General features: G+C 40.3%; 1 protein-coding gene across 2 annotated transcripts; it reads right to left on the bottom strand.

Moving 5' to 3' along the window:
- Nucleotides 1–646: 646 nt before the first annotated feature.
- On the bottom strand, nt 647–6,323 carry LOC110716827 (probable inactive purple acid phosphatase 28). 2 transcript variants are annotated; one of them, XM_021895470.1, is made up of 5 exons: nt 5,838–6,323; nt 5,576–5,723; nt 3,084–3,499; nt 1,576–2,064; nt 647–915 (listed from the first exon to the last, which is right to left on the bottom strand). In XM_021895470.1, exons 1-4 carry the CDS (start codon nt 6,021–6,023, stop codon nt 1,594–1,596), a joined length of 1,221 nt encoding a protein of 406 aa, XP_021751162.1. In that variant the 5' UTR covers nt 6,024–6,323; the 3' UTR covers nt 647–915; nt 1,576–1,593. The 2 variants fall into 2 exon arrangements, with proteins under 2 accessions (XP_021751162.1, XP_021751161.1); XM_021895469.1 differs by having other exon boundaries at nt 647–1,097; nt 5,838–6,321.
- Nucleotides 6,324–19,134: the final 12,811 nt, after the last annotated feature.

The raw sequence follows: 19,134 nt of genomic DNA, 5'->3' as shown, positions 1-19,134 counted from the left end.
ATTAAGGGAAAGGTTAACCCTTATAGGGATAGGTGTTTGTTGTGGAGGAAGATCTTCAACAATGGATTGAGAAATTTAGCTTGTTAGAGTAGAGAGAGGATACTCTGGTTTGTTACTTCACCTTCTCGTCAACGTCATTGATGCTCAGTGATGAGAACAAAGTTAACTCTGTTTACGTAGTTTATTACTGATTTTACAATGATACCCCTAGCAACCAAGTGGAAATGAAAAAAAAAAAAAAAAAAAAACCCTTGATATCAGCACCAGCTGTTAATATAGGATATAAACTTGTCTTTTCTAATTATAAACCGCTTAGAAAATATTGTAGATACAGCAAGTTTTTGCACCCATTAGCTATTATTCCAATTTTATTATATTCCCTCCATCTCATAATATTTAGGACGTTAGGATGGATACGTAGTTTAAGAAAATTACTAGTGGATCTATTTAAAACATTTGTTTATTGTATAAAGATTCTCTTTTATATTTTTATATTATAAGAAAACAACAAGTGGGGTAAAAGTGGGGTAGGTGAGGAGAGAGAAAATGTGAGAAAATATTTTTTAATTAGTGGTTCAATTCCATATTTAGTAACATGTCAAGTATTGTGAGACGGACGAAAATGGAAAATGTGTAAAGTATTATGGAACGGAGGGAGTACACATTTAAAGGTTTAATATACAAAACAAAGTTTAAAACAAAAGCATTTCGCCCATTGGCATTATTTAGGATTGAAGGAATCAGATTGCAGAATTGCCAGCCAAGTTAGCAATTTTAACAATAATAATACTATCCTAGATAATATAAGCAGTAACCTAATGTTACAAATCTTACAATCCATTCGTGTCACACGTTACCTGCAGCTCTACGTTATTCTTGCAGTCACACAGTCAAACGCTGAAGTCATAAGAGCATCTGATAATTAGCAAAAGACATATCATGATTAAACCAAAAATTACTTCATCATGATTGTACTCAGCAAAAGACATATGAGCCACAAACAAAGCAAAAAGTAATCTTCATCCTGGCATAAGCTTACGTGTCACAAAAATCAACCCGATTTTCAACATATTGAAAATTCTGAACTGAAAGTGCACCTGTTGCGGAAACATGTAAATATCATGATTAAGCAATATTAACATGGATGAAATTGGCATGGAAAAAAATTGTCTATCCACTCAATATTACTGCTTGTCTGCTTGATATGGAAAAGGAAATAAACCAATCTGTCCACCCTTTCCCTTTCCCCACTTCCTCAATCTACAAGGTGCTAAAGCTTAGCATGAAAAGATTTCGACCACACTATGCCTTAGCAAATATCTTCTTGGTGCACATCTCAGATTAAGGATCTACGCACATCTCAGATTAAGTTCACAACCCCCCCCCCCCCCCCCAAATTAATAACCAAGGCAATAATGTAAAAAATGGTGTTTGTCGGCACAACTATGCAGAAATAGTAGTAATTAATTGTTGTTAAGAGTAAAATCTGGGTCCAATCAAATGAACAAAACTCAATGCCAAGGGATTCAATATACATGGAAGATGGGTGTTAGAAATAACATGGAGATTACGTACCTGAAAATCAGATAACTTTCAAGAATTCTGATCCCACAGTACTTGCTCATCAATCTTGCTCAACAATTTATCATCCAGCCGTTTCCAAGTACTAATTTTCTCCAAACCTATCCAAGAATTCTCCCTCTTTGAGAGTTCAACTTGAACAACCCTTGCTCTCCGATCCCAACCAACCTTACCATATCCATGATATCCCGAACCCCCTCCATAACAAAACCATATACCATCCAGATTTCCACAGCAATCATTGTTGTGATCATGACCTATGAAGACACCTTTTACGTTCTTCATTGAAACTAACGATTTTAGAACTCCAGAATTAACAGATGAACAAGCTACACTTTCTCCAATGTGGCCAATAACTTTCTGATAATACAACTGTCTGATTTCTGGGATTGGAATGTGAAAGAAACCAAGTGCCAGAGGTGTCACTCTTGATAAACTTGACGAAGGGGAGCCTCTACAGTGATTGCATTCTCCATGCTCATCCTGTTAGTATTGCCTGCGACATATTAATCAATGAAATCTATATACAAGACCTTATAATAAGATGAACTGATGATTAACTTGCACATACTTTACCTAATAAATTCACACATCCAAGAATAATACTTGGTATGAAAATAGGTTTCGAATTCTAAAATTGATGTGACAAACAGTCGACATTAATCTCAAAATAATGGATTCAAAAGGTTAAATATGTATCTTATTCAACCATAGACATCATGTAAGGATTAAAAAGGAAATTTTGCCAACAACTACCATCTAAATGACCACTTTTGAGAACAACTACCATTTTATTTTATTTTTTTAAAAAAACTACCACAAAAACATAAAAACTTTGAGTAGCACTACCACATTTAATTTTCCGGCAAGAAACTCTGGTTGGTGTGGCCTACTTTATAAAAACTCCAGAAGATGGAATGAAGTCAACCAAGTTTAAATTGCTTTTAAAGACAGTCCACATTGGTCTCAATCAGTAAGAGTCCAGAGGTGTCTTTCGGACAAAATGTAATTGGTGGGGCTCAAGCTCACACAAAGAAGGAAAGAAAAAGAAGTTTATCCATTAAGCAACCCAAGTGACTTAATTGCACAAGATTATTACTTTTGTGTATGTTTATTTTGGAATCAACAGTATCTTGTACTTCTAAAGGAAAAAACTACAATGTTATAGACTTATAGCTATTTTTCTTTATAAATATAAACAAATGGTACAGTTTTCTTTGGAATCTTAAAAAGAATGTCAAGAAGAAAGTGATGAAAATCATCAAATGAGAATGTAAACCAAGTTAGTAGTGTATTTGGTGAATCTGTCATTTCAATATATGACACTCACTGGTTCCATGCATGACCTAGTCTAATTTTCATACTATGCTACAGCATCATTTCTTGTCTAATGTCATAGCAACAAGCACTAACATATATACTGGTGCATGATACAAACACCAGTTTAACAACAATCAAATGAATTGGATTAGAGCCAGGCATATCAGACAGGAAATTCTGACCTGTTCTGTTTGAGAAAATCCTTTCAACCAATTCAGTTGAGATTCTCTGATCCATCCATATGTTCGTCTCCCTTCCACTATGGCCCTGTCTCCGCTATCAAGAAACAAGAGGTTCAAGACACTAAGGTTGGCCAATAGAGAACCATAAGGGCCATGCACCGAAAGATTGTAATTTCCAAATCCATCAATGCCAGTCAGCTCATCTCTTTCTTGATGACCAGATGATGGATTGACTTGAGAGACCGAATAATCCATGAGTGAAATCAATGACATCAGTTCCTCACGATTCATAGTTGACTCTTGGTCATGATTTCCTAAAACAGCAGCCCAAGGAAGCCTAGATTCCACTGCAGGTTTGAAAGCTTTAAACAGCGACTCGGCTGCATCAGGCGTGCTTGACCCAAATATATTGTCTCCTATATAATTGACCATGAAAACATTAAGTTCCATTGCTATATGCTTTCTCATTCTCTAGTAATTAACACAACCCCTACCCTAATGTGTGTGTGTGTGTTTTGAGGAAATTCTTATGGATAATACAGCAGCTTGACAAGGCAGAAAGCTCCAAGGACAGAAGAACTTTTAGTTCCTTTACTCCCCTTTGTTGGGGAGTTGGATGATGGTTGTTCAAAGTTACAAATTACAAAACACAGCTAAAGTAAATTCTTTCATTAGGATGTCGAAAAACACGGCTTCCTCCGGAAAGCATGGATTCCTCAATAAATTGAATATTGTTCACCTCTTTATTAGTGCATTACATCCAAGTGAGTCGCTACTGAAAAGCTGCAATCTTTACAGACGGAGAAAGTCAATTTCTACAAGAAATTTTCTGCTGTGTACATTGCAACGCCATCCTTTGTAATAAGCAGCTTCTTAAAGATATTAAAGCCGCAATATGGTAGTGAGAAGGGTCAGGGATTTATAATACTATTGCATGACAAAATTAAGATTTTACAAGTGTACATCCTAAGACCAGAAATGTGAATACATCTAGGTGCTGAATATTAGCAATAGCTAAAAGGAAAGCATCCCGTCAGTTTCCTAAATTACATAGACTATGAGCAAAGGAGCTACAATTCATCATTTAGCTAACGTATGGTGAAACACATACTGAGCAAAGCAGATTCCTACAGAAATGCCTGAGCTCAACATTTGGACTGCCAAACTTTAAACATTTTTCTCCATTTACATTTTACAGCTAATAAACTTTGAAATGTGCCAAGACTGCCAACAACGGCTAAATTCATTATAACCCACGTACAATTTCTTAAATTTCAAATTTCTTCAATTCCAATTTTGTTAAGCAATTATCAACACCATAAATTGAGAACCCCACAATGCTACAGTTACTGAGTTTAAGAATCCATGTCGTAATCTTTACATAAGCAACCTCAGTTATGGCCAAAAAAATCTGATACTTCCCAGACTCCTATAGCTCTTAAAATCCCATCAACCATTTGTTTCTAGGTCACGACAAATAACCAAGTCAATGCTTTATTCAGCTTGTATACTCTCATCTTCAATAAACCAAACCAACACCCTTCTTTTTTTTTTTTTTTTTTTTTTTTTTTTTTTTTTTTTTTTTTTTTTAGTTTTACTACTAATCACTAATTTTCAACAATCCAAAAAAAACTCTTCCAGTATGGTAAATTAAGCAAAAGTTAGTTTTATAGTGTCATCTTCTCTAGATTTGCACTCCAAGAGCCAGCATATCCTAAAAACTAAGACTAGCTACATAGATTGAGCTAATTCCACTAATTAGAACAAAAGCAACAAAAAAGGAAAGAAAGACGAAATCAACAATCAACAATAAATACATAAATGCAAACACTATATTTATCATATACTACTTTCTTAAAAAAGCTAAATATAAGAATCTAAAACTAGAAACATTAAGCATTAACTAAACATTAGTAAGAACTAAATAAAATCCTGTACAATGCACGGATTTTACAAAAAAATTCAATGAATTGTTAATTCAATCATACAGAGTAATAATTTACCAAAAGAAAAATATATTTTAAATAAAAAAAAAATTAGAATTTGAAATTATATTTTAGTTGAATATATATGGTAAATATATTATGGATAAATGGGAAGGAAATATTATTATAATATTTTAAATATTCTTTAACGATTTGATCAAGTAAACAAAAATGTAAAAAAAAAATGATTTGGAGGGGAAAACAATAGCACTAGGAAATGACACGTATCATTGCTGGTATGTGTTTTAGTATTATGTTAATTATTGATAATAAAATCTGTTCAAAAGAGCACCAAAAAAAAAATCTGTTCTTTTAAAAAAAAAAAAAAAAAAACATTAATAACATCGATCATTTGATACGGGATCTTAATACGACATACCAATTTAAGAATATACGCAGTAATTAATGTTTATAGTCACCCTTAAACCCGCATATATTAAAATAATTAAACCCAAATTAGAAACAACATAATTATTTAACTGAAAACAAAGTTCTGAAAAAATTTACCAGTAAAAGCTAGAAAATCTGGTTTTTCAACTTCAATCAACCTCTGAACAAACTTAGTGGTGTTAAGATCTGAACAATACTTAAATTCCGAAGGCGAAACCCCTTTACATTTCGTAATCAACCCTTGACCAAAATGCATATCAGCCACCTGAAAATCAAATCAAGGAAAAAACTTACTAAAAATATAAGGGAAAATCAGAAAAAATAAATAAAAAATATCCAAAATAGAAAGGATTTTGATTTTGATGATGATTAGAAAAACCTGAAGGATTTTGAAAGTGCCATCAGAGTTGAATCTCAAAGGAAGTGGTGGGGATTTCTTGAGTTTGATGTTATCAAAATTGATTGAAAGATGGATGAATAATTGAGTGTAAATGAAGTGGATTGAAGTGAGGAGGATGATGAGGAAGATGAAAGTTACAGACCATTTTGAGCAGAAATTCTCCATTTTTAGCTACTCTACTTGGGGTGTGTAGTTAGTTTGAATATTTCTAATTATGTTATGAAGTTGTTAACAATAATGGAGCTTAATAAGTGTTTAAAAATAGGACAATTTGACAAACATGCTTGAGAATTTGACATGGGTGTGGGGCGTGCGAGTAAAGTTTGTAGGTAGTTGTGTTTAAAACTTTAAATGATATGACTCATATGAGTACCATTGTAACACACTAACACCCAAATATTTTTTCATTAGTGCTAACAAATGCAGAAGTTTAGATTTCAATTTTGTAATTTTGTTGGTACCAAATAATTTTTTTTTGGGTAATATAGTACCATCAATTTAATATTAACCAGCATTATTAGTTATTAAGTGTGTGGAGATCGAAGAGTCTACACTACATGACATATACCTCCAATAAATGTCTTGTACTGCTATGTATTATTAAATTATATATATGGATGAAAAAAAAAAAACCTTAACCTCTTTTATTTTATTTTTATCACAAATTTTCTTGGTTCGATCCTTAGCAGCCTGAGTTCGCACCGACTAGGATGGGGGGACTTTTGGCTGGGGTGGAAAATAGGGATGGGAGATGGGTGGGCTCTCTAGGGAAGGGCTGGGGTGTGGTTTGTGAGGCAGGGAGGTTGAGCGAGGATTCATGGGGTAAGGATGAAGGATGAGTGAGTATGTTTCCAAGAGGGTGGAACTGGTGGTACATAGAGGTACGTTGCTTTAATAGTATATAGTGGTATGCGTTGTTTATTATCGAATTTTTGTTAAAATCGGTATTTGAGAAAATAGAAGGGTAAAAGAAAAAATGATATTATGTACTTTATAGATCATTCTCACCGGTGGGCAATTTTTTACCCATGGGGAAAAATTTAGGTTTAAAAAAATTGCCCAAGATCTACATCAATGCGAAATAATTAAAATGACCATGTTTTATTTATTTATTTTTTTTTATTTTTTTTCATACTTTGGGCATATTAAAGTTCATGGCAAACAAGATTGGGCCCCACTTACGGCAGCCCATGTGACTTAATCTTTGGCTGGGTAGGCATCAAAATGATGTGTTTTGAGGAAGTCTTGAACAAAAAGCCACACAACAAATTGATGAAGGCTTGAACAAAATGAACCTCACAAGGGATGAGAAAGGTAAGCAAATGCCAACTAGAGGGCTTCAAATCCACTACAGGGAGCAACTCCATCTTACCACATCCCATGAACTAAGGATTCAAACGCCCTCACAAGTTCTTACCCTTGCTACCTTAGTTAAGGTTCGTCTAATTCAACCAAAGGCAATCTCAAAACGTGCATCTCATCATAAAGTTAAGAAAAGACAAGCATTCTAAGGCGCATCATCAAGGAGATAAAGTCCAAATGTACAAGCAAATTCCAAAACACAAACATATCATCTTGCCATAATCATGTTTGTCACACAAAAGAAAATGAAAACAGAACAAAAGAAGGAAGAAATCAAAGAGGTTCACACATGAGGCATATATATCCAAATAAATCCCAATCGACATACGAATCATCATTCGGTATCAACACCAACGATCCCAGATTCCTTGGAACCATATGCAAACAACCTCGAACCATTCAACTTCTTCCTAAACTAAATACACCACAATAAAGAAAAGAAAAAGTAGAGGAAAGATCTCATCCATATGTCTCTTGAAGAGAAATAAAGCAACCTTACAATTTACCATGTCTCTATATGTTGCTTCCAATTTTCTTCTAAGCTACAATAGAAAGAGAAAAACAAAACAAGCATTATAGAGAGAAAAATGTTAGAAAGAAAGAGAGAGAAAATCTATAAACTCAAATATTTGGGCATAACCAACTACCCAAACACATCATCGTCATCATCATAAAAAATAGACATCATCAGCAACCAACAACATCAATGCTACTAAGAGCTTACCAACAACATCCAAACCCAAATCCCCTAAACGTTCCCATGAGTCCTAGGTGCCTTCCCCTACACTTACCCAAAAACACTCCCTTTTGACTCAAACACCCCCCACACTAGATTAAAGCATCGTCCCCGATGCTTCACATGTACATGGAATGAAAGGGAGGGACCATAAAGGGAGGGAACAAACAGACCGAGGGGGAACTATTGGCCACTAGGGCCGGCACCACCGTCATCCGCATTCCAACTATCATAGGAGAAACCTGAGGGGGGCCCATGGGGATCCCAGCCTTCGGTGTAACCAGGAGGCCACCCATAATGACCCTTGAAAAGGTCTAGTTGGGATGCGGACAACTGGTCATATGGATCGGGTTGGACTAGAGGCGAAGGGTGAGAGGGATCAACGTAGGGGTAGTTAGGGTCACCCCGATAATCACTCCCACCCGAAACCTGGTAGTCATAATGATCGGACTCGTCGGGGAAATCAAGTCTTGGCACATTGGAGTACGAGGGACCCTGCCAATAAGGGTACGTAGGTTGGTTGTCACCTCCCCACGATGGCACGAGCCCTTGTTAGGCTGGCACATAAGGGTAGTTGACCGAGGGAGTGACATCCCCTCTACGCACGCTAGCATCGTATAAAGCATTGGTTTGGAAAAAATGGTGTTGTTGGGATGCGATCATACCTTGCATGCTCTCCATTTGGGCCCGCATCGCTGCCATCTCTTGATGGTAGTCGGGTTGTTGATGTTGTTGTTGTTGTTGCCTTCCTTGTCTTTGTTGAAGTTGTTGTTGTTGTTGTTGTTGTTGTTGACTTCGAGGGATCACCTCCACCTCATTCTCATCCTCCTCATTACCATGGCCTTCACCATGACCGTCACCCATTTCCATCCTTGCAATCGGGAGGACACCCGAATCCTTCTTTACCCACCAAGGGTTAACCTCCTCCCTCGTGAAAGAAGTGAACTCCGGCTTGGGGAGGAAACAATGACGCTCGTGGGAGACTAATAAACTCCACGTCCTCCCTCTATCCTCTGTATCTGCGATGAATTTCATTGTTTTCAATTGCTCAAGATCGAGCCAGATATCATTTCCATCACTCTTCCCAATGGGAGTGCAAGAACCCAACTTGCCCATGTGACCCAATTTCTCGGCTAACCGGGTGATCATCCCACCGAAATGTATCTCCCCTTTCCTTGTACCCGAGAGAACCCCTTCAACGCACTTGGTGAATAGGAAACCGAAATTCACTCTATGCCCAAACTCTGGCTGTATAGCTAGCCACAAAATTCGGATTTCCTCCATTGTGATCTTTCCCAAGTCCTGTTTATTAAAAACCATGTACCCGAGAATTCGATGTAGAAGTCTGATGGTAGGGTGCATGATTTGGCTGGCCAAGGAATACTTGGAATTGAAGGCGTCCATTCTTGAGATGACCTTCCACCATGAAAGGGGATTATAATCATGAGGGACCTCATGCTCGGGGAAGAACATATCGGCGTCCGGGTTAAGGTCTAATAGTTGGTTGAATTGGCGAAGGGTGAAGGTTTCTTTTTTGTTGAAAAGTTGAAAGGAGATGGTAAGGTCCTTATCCCCCGCGGCATGACACTCAAAGGAGGCTAGGAACTCAAGAGTGGGCCCCTTATAGGTCCGGTAAGGACTTGTGACATATGAGCCTAGCCTAAGGTTGTTGAATAGGAACCAACAATCGTCGTCAATGCCGAGTTTTGTGGTGGACGGTTGGTGGTAGTGCTTTGTGGGTCTTAGTTTTCGGTTTTGGAGATTTTCATAGATGGGTTTGTGGTTTTTATTGTGGAATTTGAAGGGTGGTAAATGTGGTGGAGTGGGTTGTTCATTTTGTTGGGATATTGCAATCAAACACCTCAACAAATCACCACAACAACAATTCCCCTACTTCAAAAATCCAACACAATGAGCACACTTTCGGAATCACCAAAAACAACCTCAACCAAGCAATATAATCCAACAACTAACAAGGACAACAAGAACTCAACAATTAACCATGATCAATAAGATGAACTAACACAAAGTAGGCATGCAATCATCAAAAATTCCCACATGAAATTCACAAGAAAACTAAAGTGGAAAAGAGATATACCAACAATGAGTACCAAAAACTACTCCAACTATTCCTTTGAAGAAGAGTTCCAAGCCACCTTCAAGGTCCCTTCAATGGTAGATGAGCTATACCCATTTGAAGAAGAACACCGACAACGGGGTTCTTGAATGGTGAAATTTCAGATTTTGGGTGAGAAAACTTGAAGGAAAGTGAGGAAATGTGATGATTTTTGATGAATGTTGATGAGAATTTGAGGTGGGAGGAGTTAGGGTTTGAAGAGGAGTGGAGGTTTAGAGAGAGGGAAGGGGCGAAAATCTGATTTGGGGCAAAATAGTGTTTCGGAAATGCTGAGGAAAAGAACTTAAAATTCGCAGACCCATAAGGCCGCGCCCGCGGGTCAAAGGGTCGCGCCCGCGGGTCCAAGGGCAGCGCCCGCGGGTAAGGAGGCCTCGCCCTCTCTTGGGCATCTCCACTTTCTAAAACTTTCTGAAGAGCAACAGGCCGCGCCCGCGGGTTATAGGGCCGCGTCCGCGGGTTTTGACTGTCCACGCCTGCGTCTTTGGATGCCGCGCCCGCAGCTAGAGATGTCGCGCCCTCTCCAAGGCATCTCCACTTTGTTCAACATTTCTGAAGATTGCCTGTCTGCGCCCGCGGATTGATGGGCCGCGCCCGCGGGTCTTGATGGAGAGCCCTCTCCTGGGCATCTCCAGAAACACAAATAACTCCTTAAGACTTGAGATTAAAAAATTCAATTTCAATCTTCTTCTTTAATTCATTACTCCTCCTTAACACCTCCAATCTCGAATATGTAGACCAAATGCCCAAAGATTCGAGTACCTACAAGAAGAACAAAAACACACACAATAAGATTCTAAAGAGAAATCACCCAAGATTGACTAAATAAAAGAAATACAAGAAAAAAAGAGTTTGAGAACTCGGGTTGCCTCCCGAGAAGCGCTTCTTTATGAGGTCATTAGCTTGACCATAATAACCATCATCAAAAAGGTGGCTTAAGATCCGATGGATCGAGCCTCATGCACTCAATTAGGACAACTTGATCATTGCAAAGGTAGTATTCAAACGATGGCTGTTAACCATGAACTTGTTTCCTTCCGCCTCCAACTCAAAGGACCCGTAAGGAGTAGTCCTCGAAATTGTTAATGGCCCCGACCACTTGGATTTTAAATTTCCGGGAAACAAACGAAGCCTAGAGTTGAATAACAACACCTTGTCTCCAACCTTGAAGCTCTTGTTTCTTATATGTTGGTCGTGCCATCTCTTAGTTCTCTCCTTGTAAAGCCTTGAGTTCTCGTAGGCGTCATATCGGAGCTCCTCAAGTTCATTGAGCTTAAGCAATCTCTTCTCACCGGCCAACGACATATCCATGTTAAGCTCTTTGATCGCCCACCAAGCTTTATATTCCAACTCAACCGGCAAATGACAAGCCTTCCCATAGACCAACCGGTAGGGGGTTATACCAATTGGGGTCTTGTATGTCGTCCGCAAGGCCCAAAGTGTGTCGTCAAGCTTGAGAGACCAATCTTTTCTAGACTTGTTCACCATCCTTTCAAGAAGGTTCTTAATCTCTCTATTTGACACCTCCACTTACCCTTGAGTTTGAGGGTGGTAAGGTAAACCAACCTTGTGATGAACCCCATATCTCTTGAGAAGATCTTTGAGTTGCTTTTTGGCAAAATGAGAACCTCCATCACTAATTAGCACCCTAGGAACCCCAAACCGCGGAAATATGATTTTCTTGAGAAACTTAAGCACAATCTTATTATCATTAGTAGGGGAGGGTATAGCTTCAATCTATTTAGTCACATAATCCACCGCTACCAAGATATACAAATTCCCACATGAAGAGACAAAAGGCCCCATAAAGTTGACACTCCAAACATCGAATGGCTCTACTTCCAAAATGTTTTGTTGAGGCATCTCATCCCTTTTGGTTATGCCACCACTTCTTTGGCATTTGTCACACCTTGAAACGAACTTATGGGCATCCTTATGCATCATTGGCCACCATAGGAGAGATTGAGAAATCTTTGCCACCGTCTTGTCAACTCCTCCATGTCCTCCACACGGTAATGAGTGGAAATGCTCAAGAACTCCTTCGATCTCATGGTCCGGAACACATTTCCGGAAGAGGCCATCTCCACACTGCTTAAACAAGTAGGGGTCATTCCAAAAGTACCTCCTCACTTCCTTGAAAAAACCGTTTCTTTTTTTTGAGAAGAGAACTCCGGGGGAACAACCTCGCAAGCAAGATAATTGGCTATATCCGCATACCACGGGCTAGATGTTGAAGCCATAGCCATGAGAGTTTCAAATCCTACTTCCTCATTGATTGGCACATCCTCCTTGTTCTCAAAAGGAAGCCCAGACAAATGATCCTCCAAAAAGTTCTGCGCTCCCTTTTTATCTCTCATCTCCATGTCAAAGTCTTGGAGCGAAAGGACCCAACGGATGAGGCGTGGCTTAGCTTCTTTCTTGGTCATAAGATAGCGAACCGCTATATGATCTGTGTATAAAATCACTTTGGAGCATATGAGATAGGACCTAAACTTGTCCATGGCAAACACAACCGCAAGCATTTCCTTCTCCGTCGTTGTGTAATTCTTTTGAGCCTCATCAAGCGTTCTACTTGCATAGTAGATGGCATGAGAACTTCCTTCCTTCTTTTTCCCAAGCACCACACTTACTGCAAAATCACTTGCATCGCACATTAGCTCAAAAGGCAAGCTCAAATCCGGAGCTTGCACAACAGGAGAGGAGATGAGAGCTTCCTTGAGTTTTTGAAATGCCTCAAGACAAGCCTCATCAAAGTTGAACACAACATCTTTCTTGTGTAATTCGGTCAAAGGTTTGGCGATTGATGAAAATTATTTGATAAACCTTCGGTAAAAACCGGCATGCCCTAGAAAGGCTCTCACTCCCATAACGGAAGTAGGAGAGGGCGATTTTGCAATCACCGAAACCTTGGCCGAATCAACTTCAATGCCCTTTTTTGATACTTTATGGCCTAGGATAATACCTTCCTCGACCATAAAATGGCATTTCTCCCAATTTAAAACCAAACTCGTCTCTTGACACTGTTGGATTTCGTAGTGACCCACACTACGTGAAAAGAAACCCGCCAAGACCTGCCCCCATTATAAATGCAATTAACAAGCAAAACATAATAAAACATAAGAAAGGATAAAAGATTATACCTTTGACGCGTGCTTCGCTCAATAATGAGCTCTTACTTGAACCCCGAAAATACGAGGTCTCCAACGGCATCGTACCCTCGAACCTCACCCGAGCGTCCTAAGTCTCGAAGGTTAGTCGAGACCCGGACAAATAAAACTATGAGTTTTACGAATCAAGGTTTACTCAAATCAAGAGTTGCCTTTTAATTCCACTCAAGGTTGTTCTTTCCCAAATACCCAAACTTTGGTATTTATAGGGAAATGAACCCTTGATCTTCATTTCCCAACCAATGTGGGAGAATGAGTAATTTTGATAATTAATTTAATTCCAAAATAAATTAATAATCAAATCAATCACAATGCAACAAGTGTCAAGGGGAGAGAGAGAGTTAGGTGAGGACCATGAACCTTGGGGGCGACCATTGCCTTGCTCCCCAAGGCATGCTCCAAGCCTTTGGTCCCCACTCACCTAAAACCGCCTCAAGCAATGGGGTGAGCTGGCTGCTTGCTTTGCTGGCCAGCTAGCACAGCTAGCCCAGCAAGCACAGCTAGCACTACCAGCCAGCCAACATCCTCGCATCACCCCAGCCAGCATGTGCGTGCTGTGCTGGGCGATGCTCGTGTTGCTGTTTCATGCTATCACTGGGCGCTGCTGCCCAGCCCCTCCACGCACACACTGGCATAGCAATCGCACTCATAGCCCCTCGCACTCCCAGTCGCACGCACATGCATAGGCCCTTTCGTATAGCCAGCACAGTTAAGCCAACATATGCATAGCCCAGCCAGCGCACTCACGCACGCAAGGCCTAGCATGCGTGCTGCTAGCGAGCCACGCATGCTGGGCTTGGTGCTGGACGATGGTGCACATGCACACGCACTGAGCGAGGCTAGTGCTGCTTGCTAGCTTGCTGTGCTTGGTGCTGCCGTGCGAAGGCACGCACGCAAGCACACAACTATGCGAATGCTCGGTGCTGCATTGCGAGGCTGCTTGGCGATGGTGCACACGCACACGCACACACACATACGCACACACGCATGTGCCTAGCACTGCGATGGTGCTGTGCGTGGTGCTAGGGTTGCGATGGCACCTAGGCATGATGCTAGGGCTGCGATGGCGCCTAGGCATGATGCTAGGGCTGCGATGGCTCATGGCGCCTAGGCATCATGCTAGGGCTCCGATGGCGCTTAGGCATGATGCTACGCCTAGCACACCATGGTGCGCCTAGCACACACATGGTGCGCCAGGGCTTGGGATGAGCTAGCCTAGCCTAGCTACGGATATGCTCGTACTTGTCGCTTGTGATTTTGCGACGCTCGGTCTCGACGCCCTAGGCTCGATATCCGACGTCTGTATTCTTAAAACTCTATCGACTCATTAAATCCTTCGGATTAATTCATCGTCTCGGATCGGTTGTTCGATTGGGTTCGACCCGAAGGGTTCAGTTAAGATTAAGCTGTAATATTAATTGTACATTAATATTACTGATCGGAAGCGGCCTCCACCTAGGCATTCTGATCACTTGACCTTACTGAAGAATTAGTTCTGTAATAATTTTGAACCCTCTATCAGAATAATACACTTGTTGGAAGGACACCATTCCTTTCAATCTCCCACTTGTCCTTCCGAACAAGTGTGCATATAGTGTATAGCCCATTTCCTATGTCGCTTAATGTCTCTTCGTGAACTATAAGGTAAGATTCATCGTCATCCTTATTACGTTCAGAAGTGTTTCTCGATCTCCGAGTTCGACTGTCAATAAGCAGATGATTTCTAAAATCCATCTGAGCACGGCCATGCATTTTCACAGTCTCGCTCATCGAGCGGCCTTGTAAACAAAAAAGACATATCCCTATTGTTAATAGGGGGACATTCCTAGTGTTGCATTGTAAGTTTCTCTTACTAAGAGGACCTAATCTCCTGAGTGTTCCCGTTATGATCCCCGGTTACGGCAGATGTTAGGCAACATCAAAGAGACTAGTTCTCAAACAAGAAAACTTCACAATACTCATGATCGAGGAAACGAGTTCCGATAGCTATAATGAGAAATGTACTTATGACAATTTTTGAATCTCTTAAAGTACTCTCATAGGTCGATCCAGTGCAGTTCCAAACTGGCACCTGTGCAAATGATTTATGACCATCATGTCCTTGCTGCACAAGAAACGGTGCTGTAAATCATACTACACACTAATCTGTGGTGGTCATCAATCGTCCATTAGTTAGATGACCTCGATTAGAGATAATTTTCGATTTAAATATTCAATGTTCACTTAACAGGTGTTTCTTTATCCAAGACATGGTCTTGATACCCTGTTTTGATTATTTCCATAAATCGAATGGACTCATTATTTAATTCTAAACCACAATTAAATAACAATGGAGTGAATGATAATTTTGCACAAAATTAATTACTCCATTAATGAATGGTTTCAATACAGTGTCTTACATTAAAACAACCAGTTTAATTAAAACACATGTACAGGGAATTTCAAAGCCAGTCTCCCACGTGCTTAATTCCCATTGCCTCAACGTGCTTGTTGTGTTTCACTTGAGGCAAAGGTTTAGTCAAAGGATCGGCTACATTATCATCCGTGCCGATCTTGCAAATTCTGATTTCACCTTTGGATTTCCATTCCCTTATCATGTGAAATCGCCTTTGGACATGTTTGACCTTCTGGTGTTCTCTTGGCTCCCTGGCCTGAGCGATAGCTCCATTGCTGTCATAGTAGAGATCTATCGGACCCTTGATGGAGGGTACAACACCAAGTTCACTGACGAACTTCCGAATCCAAACAACCTCCTTAGCAGCTTCTGAAGCAGCCAAGTATTCGGCTTCAGTTGTAGAGTCTGCAGTTGTGCTCTGCTTGGCACTCTTCCAGCTAAATGCTCCTCCATTTAGGCAAAATATGTACCCTGACTGTGACTTGAAGTCGTCTCTGTCAGTCTGGAAGCTAGCGTCGGTGTAACCTTCAACAACCAGGTCTTTATGGCCACCATAAACCAGGAATTTATCCTTGTTCCTTTTCAAGTACTTTAGGATATTCTTGGCCGCAGTCCAATGCGCCTCTCCTGGGTTTGATGGGTATCGGCTCGTAGCACTCAAGGCATACGAGACATCCGGCCTGGTACATATCATGGCATACATGATCGACTCAATTAGCGAAGCATATGGAATCTGATCCATTCTCTCTCGCTCAACAAGTGTCTGTGGACACTGTTTCTTGCTGAGAGTTACGCCATGGGACATGGGTAGATGCCTTCTCTTGGCATTCTCCATGTTGAATCGTGCTAGTACTTTATCAATGTAAGTACTCTGGCTCAATCCAATCATCCTCTCAGATCTATCCCTGTAGATCTTGATGCCCAATATGTACTGTGCCTCTCCTAAGTCCTTCATTGAAAAGCACTTTCCCAACCAGCCCTTTACGGACTCCAGTAATTTTGTGTTGTTTCCAATAAGCAGTATGTTATCAACATATAGGACTAGGAATGCGATGTCACTCCCACTGACCTTCTTGTATACACAAGATTCATCTGGATTCTTGATAAAACCAAACTTGCTGATGGCTTCATCAAATCGCGGATTCCAACTCCTGCTGGCTTGCTTTAGTCCATAAATGGACTTCTTAAGCTTGCAAACCTTTCCAGCGTTGCTCGGATCGACAAAACCTTCTGGTTGTGTCATGTACACAGTTTCTTCCAAAATCCCATTTAGGAAGGCGGTTTTGACATCCATCTGCCATATTACATAATCGTAATATGCAGCAATCTCTAGAATAATCCGGACAGACTTTAGCATTGTAACTGGTGAAAAGGTTTCATCATAGTCAATCCCGTGGACTTGTCTATAACCTTTTGCCACCATAATAGCCTTGTATATCGATATATTTCCATCCTTGTCTGTCTTCAATTTGAAGATCCATTTGCAACCAATAGGTGTGTAACCCTCGGGCAAATTCACCAAGTCCCAGACCTGATTTTCAGACATGGAGTCCATCTCGGATTTCATGGCTTCTTGCCATTTAGCAGATTTGGGGCTCGTCATAGCTTGCTTGTATGTCTCTGGCTCATCTCCATCCATGACTAGGATGTCCTGATCATCGGTTAAGACAATACCAAGGTATTTGTCTGGTTGAGATCTTTGTCGTTGCGACCTACGAAGGGTAATAGGTTGAGCATTTACATTGTCTGTTTGATTCTGACCAATCTTCCCAGCTGCTTCCAAAGCACTTAGATTGTCAGTTTTATCAAGTTGACATTGTTTCTCGCCCTCTCGAACTTCGTCGAGTTCGATTTTTTCTCCCACTTGTCATTTTGGAAAGGTGTTCCTTCTCCAAAAAGACACCATCATGAGCAACAAATACTTTGTTCTCGGATTTATTGTAGAAGTAATACCCTTTGGTTTCTTTTGGATAGCCCATAAAGAAACACTTATCCGATTTGGGGTGAAGTTTGTCCAAAATTAATCGCTTGACATATGCTTCGCATCCCCAAATCTTGAGAAAAGACAACCTAGGCGGTTTCTTAGTCCATAATTCATATGGAGTCTTTTCAACAGCTTTTGACGGAGCACAGTTCAGTGTTAGTGCCGCGGTTTGTAGCGCATGTCCCCAGAAAGAGATAGGGAGTTCACTAAGACCCATCATTGATCGAACCATGTCTAACAAGGTTCGATTCCTCCGTTTGGATACGTTGTTCCATTGAGGAGTTCCGGGAGGTGTCAACTCTGAAAGAATACCATTTTCTTTCAAGTGATCGTCGAATTCATGACTCAAATATTCGCCACCTCGATCCGATAGAAGTGCTTTAATTTTCTTGCCAAGTTGATTCTCAACTTCTTTCTGAAATTCTTTGAATTTCTCAAAGGATTCAGATTTATTCGACATTAAGTAGATATAGCCATATCTACTAATGTTTGTTAACGAAGTTGAACATTTAGATGTCTTAGTTAACGGTATCAACTTTTGTCTAATCATATGTAAAAACATGCAATTTCCATTGAACATATACTTGGAAGACAATTTTGAAACAACTATTATCAAAGTCTTACATGCAAAATAACTAGGTGTCCAACACCATAGATCATAGTATGTTCAAAAGCATGATGAAAAACTAAAATTAGTTTAACTACATGTCATAGACAAAATAGTGCATGCAAGCACGATCGAAAAACCATCTTCGTCGTCTACTTGTCCATGCACCAACACTTGATAAGATTCTCATTTGGTCTCTGAAAAGGCAACATAAAGTGAGTCATACTTGGTATCTAATACATATGATAAGATTAATTCACAAGTGTTTAGGAAGATACCTGAGACAGATGCTCCATTTCTCTCCTCTTCTTCCTTGAAGAGCTTGCATTCTCTTTTGTAGTGGCCTTGCCCACCACAATAGAAGCAACGCATCTTCTCCTTGACCTTCTTGAACTCCCTTCTCCTTGCTCTTAAGGGCCTCTCGGTCATTCCACATGCGGTGGCTCGGCTGAGTAGTTGCACCACCTCCATGAAGGAGCGTGTCTCCTTTCCTGCAGCTATATGCACTCTAAGTGCATCATAGCCCGAGTGGAGCGAAGCAAGAAAGATATGCCCCGCCATCTCATCCTCCAATGAGATTCCGAGAAGCTGCATGTGTTTGAAGAGCCTAGTCATTCCAAGCACATGAGGTCGGAGGGGCATGCCGGGTCTCAATTTGGCATTGTAGACCTTGGTCCAAAGCCGACGCCTTTCCTTAGCAAGACATCCCACATTTGGTGGCTTTATCCTCATGTTTGAGAGTGACCTAGTCAAGTCAAACACGAGTCCATCAAAGTTGCCTTTGTCACTCTTGGTGACTCTTACATTGACAACGTCCTCAAGTGCTTTGAGGAACATGTCCGGAAGGTAGGAGGAAAGGGTTTCCTTCCAATCTTTCGGGATGGAATTTGC

Source organism: Chenopodium quinoa, unplaced genomic scaffold (assembly GCF_001683475.1).
Source record: "Chenopodium quinoa cultivar QQ74 unplaced genomic scaffold, ASM168347v1, whole genome shotgun sequence".
NCBI lineage: Eukaryota > Viridiplantae > Streptophyta > Magnoliopsida > Caryophyllales > Amaranthaceae > Chenopodium > Chenopodium quinoa.
This window is presented reverse-complemented; position numbering and strand designations above follow the sequence as displayed.

Bases quoted from the DNA above. Each gene is read 5' to 3' on its own strand.
- LOC110716827 (XM_021895470.1), bottom strand. From the start codon at position 6,023: ATGGAGAATTTCTGCTCAAAATGGTCTGTAACTTTCATCTTCCTCATC. The intron at 3,500-5,575 runs GTAAATTTTTTC...TCAATTATATAG, and splicing joins AGATTTTCTAGCTTTTACTG to GAGACAATATATTTGGGTCA. The intron at 2,065-3,083 runs GTCAGAATTTCC...CAATACTAACAG, and splicing joins GATTTTCTCAAACAGAACAG to GATGAGCATGGAGAATGCAA.